The sequence below is a fragment of the Nicotiana tomentosiformis genome, chromosome 8 (genome assembly GCF_000390325.3).
Source record: "Nicotiana tomentosiformis chromosome 8, ASM39032v3, whole genome shotgun sequence".
NCBI lineage: Eukaryota > Viridiplantae > Streptophyta > Magnoliopsida > Solanales > Solanaceae > Nicotiana > Nicotiana tomentosiformis.
The window spans coordinates 16,788,042-16,799,604 of record NC_090819.1 but is presented as its reverse complement, the minus strand read 5'-3'; the positions used below and the strand labels follow the sequence as shown (position 1 = coordinate 16,799,604).

Here is an 11,563-nt window from a genome sequence, read left to right as displayed (position 1 = left end):
CTTTCTTTTTTTCTATGCATTTCTTAGGGCTTTGGTGTATGCCACGTCGCATTCCAGATTATCCAGATGCTTACGCTGGATGGAATCTAACAGTTTTGGCTCTTTTATATATCCGTAGTTGGAATTTGTCGTTCTTTTGTGGTCGTAACAATCATTTCAAGCAGTAAAAAAAATAGAAGATGTGCTCCAAGTCCTTGGGTTGACTGTGGTGTATAATAGTACATGTGAGCTTGTAAATTATGAAATTGAAGTATGAAATTAAGGTTAAATTACAGTAGTTATCATTTTCTTTGTAATGAATTAATTAATAACAAAATAATACTCCACATAAAATAAAACAGAGAGAATAGATATTAGCCCATTCTAACATTGTGAGACATACGGAAATAAAGAAAAAAAAAATCCTAAACCTCTTGACTTTGTTAACTATTTAAAGGTCAGATAGTATGATTATGATATAGGCATTTAACTGCAAAATTTTTGTGTTTAGTGGCTTGATACAAGAAACCTAGGTAGACCTACTTTATAACCAAACTTCTTAACATCTTCTTGGACTTGTTTTCTAAATTCTCTAAACGAAAATTTCCTATAAACAGAAGGTTCAACAAAACTCTGTATTTCTGCATCATAAGATGGACATAAGAAAAATGCAGTTGAGAACCTCTCTTTTACTTTATTTGTCACAACTCTGTGTTCAACACTTCTATAAATACCATTGCTCCATGCCTGCATAATCAAACATTATTTCATTAATTGATTTGTAGAACTGAAGAAATTTTACCAAAAAAAGTTATAAATAAATCTTCTTCCATTTAAAGTGAAACAATCAAGAGGTGGCAAAATTAATCCTATATTTTTTAGTAACACGCCCAAACTGCCTAAGTTTATACGGGTTGGATCATGATCCGTTTGTTGACTTGAATCTACCGGGTGAACCCAAAATGACCTATCAAACTGTTGGGTCAAAACGAGTCAAATAATGTAACCCAACTGGTCAATATGCAACTCGAACCCAAACACATATAGCAAATTAATTTTGGAGATATGGATAAGTTAATTTGAAAGAGATTAAGCTAATTATTTAACAAAATAATATATTATCTTTCACATTTTGTTTGAAAAAAAAAAAGGAGATGAGGTTGGGTCATGTTGATTTGATTAGGACCAGTTATTTGACTTATCGTGATCCAATCCATTTTGATCCAAATAAACCTTAGGATCTTTATACAAATAGCCGGTCGAATTTACTGTTTCTTTTTTCGAGCCAATATATATAGATTATAAAACGGTTATACACAATTATATACATATGATAAGTAGATTTTATATATATATATATATATATATATATATATATATATATATATATATAAGAAGTTTACTTATAATATATATATATATATATATATATATATATATATATATATATAAGAAGTTTACTTATAATATGACATCTAGCGATTATTTTTTGTTTAAATGCTTCGGTATGTGACTATTTAAATTAAATATTTTTCATAAAGGACCTTGGGCAGTGTGGATCATTTATTAATTTGACCTATTTAGATTCCCTCAAGTTTGACCCGACCCACCCACTTGCTACTCTAAAATAATGTATTGAGTTCAAAATTTAGGAAACAGATTATTCAATTACCTGAAACAAATCTCCTACATTGATGACAAGTGCTTGAGGATTAGGCTTAACAGAAATCCATTTCCCATCTCTTAGTAATTGCAATCCTCCTATCTCATCTTGATGTAATATTGTGAGGAAATCACTGTCAGTGTGTGGCATTAATCCGAAAACTTCTGGAGAAATAGGACAAGCTGGATATCTGTTCATTCTTAGGTAGCAAGTGTTTGGCAAACATGTTTCTTTGAAATAATTTGACTTATGTCCAAGTTCCTCTGCTAATAATCTTGCTAATTGCTGTGCTAATTCAGATAATGTTGTTGCAAATTGTTCCATAGTGGAGCTGAATTTATCCATACCAAAAAAAAAAAGAAAGATATTATTATTAAAATTCCAAGCAATGATTATTTATAGACTCTAAGAAAATAAATTGGTGAATAAAAAAGACAGCTCGGTGCACAAAGTATCACGTGTTCATGTAGGGGTCCGGGGAAGGGCCGCACCCCATAGGGGTGTAATATAGATAGCCTACCCTAATGCAAGAATCAGTGGTTGATTCCACAACTCGAATTCATGACTTATAAGTCACACGAAGATAACTTTACTATTGCTCCAAGACTCCCCTTCATAAATTAGCAAATAGCATAAATATTTGCTATTTGCACTAAGTTACATTGAAACTTATTGTTTAAATTCTTTATATCATCAATGTATATAAAAGAAATATTTCTAAGTTCTATAGTTCAAAGTAATTAGGTATGTCTAATAACTTACATTATGTAGCTGGATAGGTTAGGCATTACGTCTCCCTAGTCCATATCTTATTTTTTGGATCTTAATATATAGGTAGGGGTTAATATTGGCCTTAACCCCACCACAATGATGTGGATTTGAATTTAAAAAATGTTATAAGTTCCAATTCCGTGGGCTGATAATCTTTTATTTCTCCCTATAATTAGCTCCTGATCCTCTTCTTTTTTTTAGAAGGAGAACATAAGCTATTGTGGTAACTAATCAACCTGGCTCCTTATATCCTTATTGGGTAAAGTGGCCCAGTGTTAAGTTTCTTCTTTTTAGGTTGACTACCTGGTCTAAATTAAAATAATGAGGATGAGGACTACTAGTTTGCTTGGCTTTCCTTTTTTTTTTTGGCCAAAATTACTTTTTTTAAGTGAAAATACTTATTTTCAAAGTTAAGATATTTGGACAAGCTTTTAGAATGAGAAAAGTATTATTAAGTAGAAACAGAAATAGTTTTTGGGAAAAATACGTTTAGAAATAATTTTTAAAAGCTTGGTCAAATACGAATTGCTGCTCAAAAGTGTTCTTCAAATTGATTAGCCAAATACAACTTCTTCTCACTGAAAATACTTTTTTGAAAAAAATACGTTTAGAAACACTTTTTAAAAACATGATCAAATATTAATTCATGCTCAAAAGTATTCTTCAAATTGATTAGCCAAATATAATTGCTTCTCATTGAATATACTTTTTTCAAAAGTACTTTTAAAAAAAAAATTTAAAATAAGTTAATTTAAAAGCACGGCCAAACATGCTATATATGAGACATCTCCCAAAAAAAATGCCAAATGCATCCATTAGAAAGTAATTTTCAATTGATACACTTTCACTTTATTTGGGGGACATATCTTACTAGTATAATAGAGTACCGGATCCTCAAGTAAGAAGCCCCACAACGTCAAAAAACCATCATATCAAATTATCAAACCAGCATTTCAATATTTTTTAAAATAAGCTAATTTTAAAAGTACCGCCAAACCGACTATAAGTTATCTCCCATAAAACATGCCAATGCATACATTAGAAAGTAATTTCAATTGATACACTTTCAGTTTTTTGGGAGACATACCTTGCTATTATAAAGTACTGGATCCTCAAGTAAGAAGCCCCACAACGTCAAAAAAAACCATCAAATCAAATTATCAAACCAGCATTGCAATTCATGTACTACTTCCACTTTTTAGGAGAATACCCTTTCCTATCCAAATCGGCAGCACCCAAATATTGTCGGACAAATTGAACAGAGTTTGAATCAAAAGCTGCTAAACCTAATTAATTAATAAACATAATTAGTGGCAAGTTGATCCCCACTATTATCAGATTCCCACATTGGTCATGAGTATATTAATTGATCTTGGACATTTTTGCCTAATGAGCTAATTTTTATGTGTGTTCGGCTCAAGATCTATTTTTCATCACCCATTTTAATTCTTGACTAACAAATTTAGAACCTCATATTTTATTACATTCACCCTCCAGATGTCTGAGTATCAACATCAGTTGTGTCATGTGTGAGCTAACTTTTGTGAGTTGATTTAGGTTCAACATCAATTTCTTATCAATTATTCCTTCGATTCTAAATGTTAATCATTTCGCAAACTAAATTTATTTTAGATATTTAATATTTTAGATAAACAAGAAGCATTTATTACTTTGTCAAATTTATCCTTACTGCTTCAGTTAATAGAGCGTCAATTAAGGAATTCATCGTTACTAGCATTTTTTGGCATGTTGCAGGAGATGTTAGGAATCATTCCCTCACTTTGATTTCTAGCTAGCTTTTTGTTGTTTTGTTTCTCTTTCAAAAGAAAAAATTAAAATTAAGGGATACACTTAAGAGAAAATAAAATGCATTTTGGACAAATAATCTTACAATTAAGGCAATTAATTCTTTTTTTAAGAAGTGCAAGGAAACCTAAAAATGGAGTACAAAAAATGGCGTAGTTTTAATTTACAATTCACAATTTCAGCATACCTCAGAAGAAATAAACAAGGAAAAAACTTCTTGTCATATGGATTCTCGTATATAGGCTAAACAACTTTGTCCTACATATTTAAAACACTAGCACAGTTCTCGCTACATTGCAGGAGAGCTTCTCAGGGTTTTGCCCCAAGAGCTAATTAAATTGATATACACTCATACCTCTCTATATAAAATATGATCGCTATATAATAATCGTTCATTATAAAAGTCAAATTTTTATAGAACGATAGTTTTCATGATGTGTTATAATATATGTTTTAGTATATAACATTATTTCATTATAACGACAAAAAAAATTCGGAACAAATGAGGTTATTATAGAAATATTTAACTATATATATATATATATATTATATTTGTTGCCTATTTCTAATTTAGGTAGTTGGGTGAGTGACTATTAAGGTTAATTATTCAGCCAAAAAAAAAAAGTATTACAGTACACCAGTACTTGCTTAGTTTAGTTCGTTATTTCACCAAATTTATTCCTACTTATCAAATTGTGCAAAACACAAGAACCTCTCCTTCTATAGGGAGAGATGTAGAAAAGAAAACAAGAAGATTTAGATATAGAGTATCATGATTGTAACTTCAATATACAGACAGAGTAAAAGATTTTTCACACAATCAAATTACCTAAAGGATAACTACTCATACTGTCCTTAATATGTTACAAGTAACGGTATTCTGCAACATATTAAATTAAATACAAATAGTGTATAATTTCTATATACTACGACTGTATGTATGAAATCCAATCAGTATGACACACATACACACACATTAAATAAAATATAACAGTGAAAATTCTGAGTACCTGAGGCTGCTCAGTCCCCTTGAACTGGAAACATCAGAGAGAGGAACATGAAAAGCTTCCGACCAAGAAAGTTGTCGAAGGCAAGTAGCTGTCGGCGTTCCCCAACGGTAACTTCCTTCGGAGAAGTTAAGATTCTTGTCAATATCCATTTTCTCATTAAACGGCTTCTTGAAAAGCTTGACTTGTTCCATTCTCATTTTGGCCAAAATATCATGTGAAACTCCATGGTTTATCACTTGGAAAAAACCCCATTCTTTTGAAGCTTTGGCTATTTTTCTCTTGCACTCTCTTCTCTCGAATTCGTCTCCATAATTTAGTTGGTCAAGATCGACAAGAGGCAACTCGCATTTCTCCACTAAGAAGAGGTTTTCGTAATTGTTTGAATCATTTTCATTACTTATGTTGTCAAAAAGATTCTTGTATGTCTCTTCAAACGGAGGATCAGGTGATTCTTCCATGCTTATAGTCTGAAAAGAAAGTGGTGTCAGAGAATACCATGAAAACTGCAGAATGTATATATAGGAATTTGCGATATATATATATTTCACCTATGCGTTTAATTTAACCTAGATGCGGATCATGATATAAACTTGATGATTTTAGTTTTTATCTTTGCTTATATTGATGCTTGATGCTGAACTCATTGTACTTCTAAATATATATGCATTCTAAGTTGGTTGAACCAATTTAAGCAGAGGTGCGACCATAATTTGAATTTTATGGGTTCGAGATTCTAATTATTTTTAAGTTACTGAGTTTTAAATTAATAATTTATATATATTTAATAAATTTCGTAAAATAAATACATGGTTTGAACTAAAACTAGTGGGTTCGACCGAACCCGTAACTTGTTCTCTATAATCCTTTCGTTTTACTTTATATGATAACTTTTGAATAGACACGAAGTTTTAAAAAAGAATGAAGACTTTGAAAACTTGTGATATAAAATAAGCTATTAATATTTGTATGGTAAAACAAAAAATTTAACTTAAATTGTTTCCAAATTCAGAAAGCTATCATCCTTTTTGGAACGAACTAAAAAGAAAATGTTGTCATATTTAATTAAAACAAAATGACTATTTTTTATCATGTTATCAATTAATTGTTTATCAACGATCTTTACCTGTAATATACCTTATAAATAGTTTAATTATGCAAATATTTCTTTACCCCGTGTATGCATATAATATTACATAAACTCTTTGCTAATAGCGGCAAGAAATTTGACCCAAAATTCTCTTTAAGTTGTGTTGTAACTAAAGATGAGGAAGAAAAGAGAATCAAATTAAGACCATATTTCTGAAATTTCTGATTCTATGTTTTTTGGTCAGGTAAATTTGAAAGGCAATGGAGACAAAGAAGATGCATGTCTTTTACTTGGGAGGGAGGTGGTGAGGGGAGCAAGGAGCCTTGTGCACCCAAACAGAGACCAATAGGGGGGCATTTGGCATTTAAAAATTGAAGTGTTGCACTTCGTTAATGGAAAATGATGTTGTATAAGCTCTCTAAATAATAGCTAAAATATATGTTATATATATATATATATATATATATATATATATATATATATATATATATATATATATATTGTATATTGTATATTATATAAGAAATTATATAAATTTTATAATTTTTTTCGGACGGTGACAATACCCTTTTCTTTAATTGGTCAAAGATGGTATGATGATAGTCTATGGTTCTCCGTCACAAATCATGGTACACATGCTTTTATTAATATTGACTGCCTCCACACTCGTGTATTATTTAATTTTCGTGTTCCCTCTAATTTTCCCCGGGTGTTAGGTGGGTTTATTTTACCTTTTACCTTTAACACTTTTTTCTTTATAGTTAGTCCTAAAAATATTATACTTTTTAAATTTAATAATAATAATTTAATTTTTAAAATACTCACTTTATTCCTAGAGCCGGTGGAGGGTTGCGTACATATTACCATCTCTGCCTCCCAAGACACCTCTTGTGAGTTGTGAGAATACACTAAGTTTACTGTTTTTGTTATTGTTGTTATTATTTCTTTACCTTTAATAAAATTATTTAAAGCTACACAAATATTTATGACTTATTTTAAATAACAAGTTTCAAATATCTTATTTTCTTTCTTAAACTCCGTGATCGAATACTAAGTCAAATATTATCACATAAATTGGGATGGAGGGAGTAATATCCAAAGTGTTAAGTTTTATGCATTGATAGGGTTAAAATATTTATACAATTAAGCACAAAATAGTTACGTGTAAATCTCTATGATAAGTATCACTCTCTCTGTTTCAGTTTATGTGAATCTTTTCAAAAGGGTATTGACTAATTTTCAGTATAAATTTTGACATAAAATTTTTAAAATACAATTTACATGTTTAGAAACTACATAAAAAGTATTATACGTCACAATAGTTAACAATTAAATAGTTAACAATTAAAAGTATAAAAAATATGGTCAAAAAAATATTATTTGACTCCCAAAATAATAATAAGTTTACATAAAAATGGAACAGAAAGAATACTTGTTAACCTGATAAAATAATAACTAATCTACCATTAATAGTGCAGCTACACTAATAATAATATAATGATACAGGTGCATGACGTACATTGGCGGCAGGTCATTTATGAGATGATATAAAATTCTTTCTTACTTGGTTTGCCTGTTGTGAGACTTTTGAAGACTTTGTCATGACTTTTCCTCAGACGAGCAGAAAAGTGTAGAGCTTACACTCGGCCTGTTTAACTAAAGAAGGAATCCAAATAAACATATGATCAGTTATAATACAAACTCAAACCCCAAAAGAAAAGAAGAAGAGATTAAATCGTTTGCATGGCTATATGAAAAAGAGACAACAAAAAGTGAAAGAAAATAGCGTGATAACCAAACAAGAAGATTGGGCGTTAGGACCACGGAGGATCTAAGAATCTTTTTAACAAGAATATATACAAAAAACAAATATAAAAAGCTGATAATTGTCGAAAATGGAATTAAAATAAATAAATGTGTAATTTCACTAACAGATTAAATTTATAAATTAAATGATCATATAATTCAACTTATCAGACCAGGCAAGAGGTTCTGGGTTCGAATCATTTTGTCATCAATTTTAAAAATAACTTTCATGTGCTTGAGCCACGATAAAAAAGAACTTTAGCGTGATGGAGCGTATCGAATATATAATTAAGTAAATAGAAGTATTTTTATTATTCTACCAACGCAGGAAATACTACTATACTCGCAAGGAGATAAAACCAAGTAAACAAAGAAGGCTTACTACTACTTACTTGGAGAATAAAACTAAGTAGAAAGAGAAGGCTCTGAAGAGGCCGCAGCAGAAGCAAGAAAAGAAAAGATATTTCTTGGAATTAGTGTATGAGGCTGCTTAGCTAATCGTTTTGCAGTCCATAAAGATTGGACGATATTTTTATAGGGAAAGCAAAGGAGTACTGCAGAGGGAAAATAATATCAACAGTAGTTATTACATGTCAAAAATATATATGCTTTAGGACGGAACTAGAGTGTCTGGATCGGATTTGACTGAACGCAGTAACTTTGGTTCGAACATTATATTTGTCTTAATAAAATTTATTAAATATATATAAATTATTAATTTCGAACCCAGTAAATAATTAGAATTTCGAACCCATAAATTTAGAATTCTGGCGTCGCCACTAATATACTTGTAGGATTGAGTGTTTATGTATAGAAAGAAGAACACGCGGCTCATCAAGAAATCAGAGAAATTCTTCTGCCTTTTGTAGCAAATATCTTTACTAGTGATGTTTCCATTTTTGCTCTATATATTGCTGTAGATTGATAAAGAGTGATACATTTTCATTGGCTAATTAAGAAAAAGAACAATAGATGGTTTGAATTTTGGGGTTTGGTCGGTAAGGGAAGAAATTAAATTTTACTTTTGCCATGCTAAGTACTCATAACACACAAACAACAATAATATACACAGTCTGAGGTCTGAGTAAGGTAAAATATACGCAAACCTTAACCATATATCGTATGAGATAGAGAGTCAATAACAATAATAATATACCCAGTGCGATCCCACAAATAAGATTTGGGAAAGATAAAGTATACGTAGATCTTATTCCTATCTCGTATGAAAAAGTAAGATTGTTTACTATAGACACCCGACTTAAACTCATAACACACGATTGAGATCAACCAATAATATCAAAATGGTTGTTGAAAATCAAACTTAATTTCACATCACAAACAATATTGTTTCATTTGGTTCTCATTGCTCCAAGTCTTGCCTCCCTTCATCATTCAATACTTCTGAGAGAAACAGGACACATGATAAATTTCTGGACCGGTCCCAAACATGAAAAAACATGGGGGGGGGGGGGGGGGGAATAAAAAGAAAAAGACACTGTATTTTAAGAATTCAGAAGCATTTATCAGAATCCATGTCGGCAATGGCACGTCACATGTGGCATAAATCAAAGTCTCATGTTTCGTCTGAAATCCACGTCGGCCACTGCAGCAAAGGAAATTTTTTTTGCAGTCTGAGAATTGAAGGGCTTCCATGTGCACTGCTTTGATGCAGGATACAAGTACTGATGATGGGTAATTATTTATTGTACCACACACAAGGATTTTTATACCAAGGGGTTTAGAAGCAGAATATTGAAAAGTAAATATACGAATAATTTAGGAGATTCAATATATATTATATATAAGTGGTGGAGTTAAAATTACATTGTATAGATAGGTCAAATTGATTTTTATTGTATATATACACACACACTATATGTTGACTCCCTTTGGTTTCTCCGTGTATTTTTTACTTTATATTTTGGCACCCCTTAATTAAAAATCGGGCTCCACTACTGGTATATATACATAATATTTTACCTATTTATACAATATATTTTTTGATAAAAAATGTCAATTAATTAATATCCCTTGGACAAGGGTGGCTTCGACACTGCATACCCTTAGGGGTCGTTTCGTAGCATGTTAGAGAGAGTTATCCATGTATTAAAATTATGATAAATTTATACATTATTTGATTACAAAAAAGGAAAAAATAATCTCCATATAGAATCTAGCATAAGTTATACAATGGTTGATTGGTTTTTTCTCTTTTTCACATAAAACATAATACTACTAATACAATATTTGGTTTATATTTCTCTTTTTCGCATAATTAATACATGTATAAGTTATGAGAGAATCTATTTATTACTTTATGCAGGGTAAAATATAGAACAACTTATACATATATTAGTAATACTTGTAAAATCTAAAATGACAAGAATACCCTCTATTCAAACTTTTATATTTTTATTTATGAAAATACATATATACTAATAATTTTAATAGAATAAGCTAGACTAAAAATAATCAGTACGTACATTATATTTATATATTACTAATCTTGTCCCGAATATCTTCATTCATAATCTTATCTCTCCTGGTATGTCCACACATCCACCTCAGCATCCATATTTTTACTACTTTTAACTTCTGGACACGAGAGTTCTTGACTGGTCAACACTCCGCCCCATACAATATAGTCGATCTAACCACCACTCTATAGAACTTACCTTTAAGTCTCGGTGGTATATTTTTATCACATAAAATACCAGAAGCGGGCCTCTATTTCATCCATACCGCTCTTATTCGATGTGTGAGATTATCATCAATCTCCCATTACATTGGATGAATGGCCCCAGGAACTTGAAACAGCCTCTCATGTCGATAACTTGCGTATCAAGACTCACTTCCATGTCCATTTCATGCTTCACGATACTGTATTTGCACTCCAAGTAATCTGTTTTGGTCTTGCTCAATTTAAAACTTTTTAACTCTAGGGTCTGTCTCCAAATCTCCTACCCCGTTGTAACTCCACTTCGCGTCTCATCGATCAATAATATGTCATCTACAAATAACATGTACCAAAGGACCTCTCCCTTATATGTCGCGTCAACATGTCCATCGCTAAGGCAAATAAAATATGTCTCTTCTATTTTTGAGAACCAGTTAGATTTCATACTGTGGTGACAAACTACTGAGGCCATTCACCTTGTTAGGAGATTGGTATAAAAGTATGGAGATAAAGAGAGATTTGCATATGATGTTTATTGACGTAGAAAAAACATATGATAAAGTCTCAATAGAGGTCTTATGGAGATGTTTGGAGGTGAGCGGTGTACCTGTAACATATACTAGGATGATTAAGTACTTGAAAAATAGAGCTAAGATCGGGGTTAAGATAGTGAGAGGAGACTTAGACCACTTCCAGTCATGGTGGGGTTACATCAGAAGTCAGTTCTTAGCCCGTTTTATTTGAGTTAGCAAGGGACGTACTGA

General features: G+C 31.0%; 1 protein-coding gene across 1 annotated transcript; it reads right to left on the bottom strand.

Moving 5' to 3' along the window:
• Positions 1-328: 328 nt before the first annotated feature.
• On the bottom strand, positions 329-8,682 carry LOC104105030 (gibberellin 2-beta-dioxygenase 8). Its single transcript, XM_009613258.4, has 5 exons — positions 8,515-8,682; positions 7,881-7,972; positions 5,230-5,696; positions 1,652-1,973; positions 329-726 (listed from the first exon to the last, which is right to left on the bottom strand). The coding sequence occupies exons 2-5, from the start codon at positions 7,917-7,919 to the stop codon at positions 487-489; spliced, it is 1,068 nt and encodes a 355-aa protein (XP_009611553.1). The 5' UTR covers positions 7,920-7,972; positions 8,515-8,682; the 3' UTR covers positions 329-486.
• Positions 8,683-11,563: the final 2,881 nt, after the last annotated feature.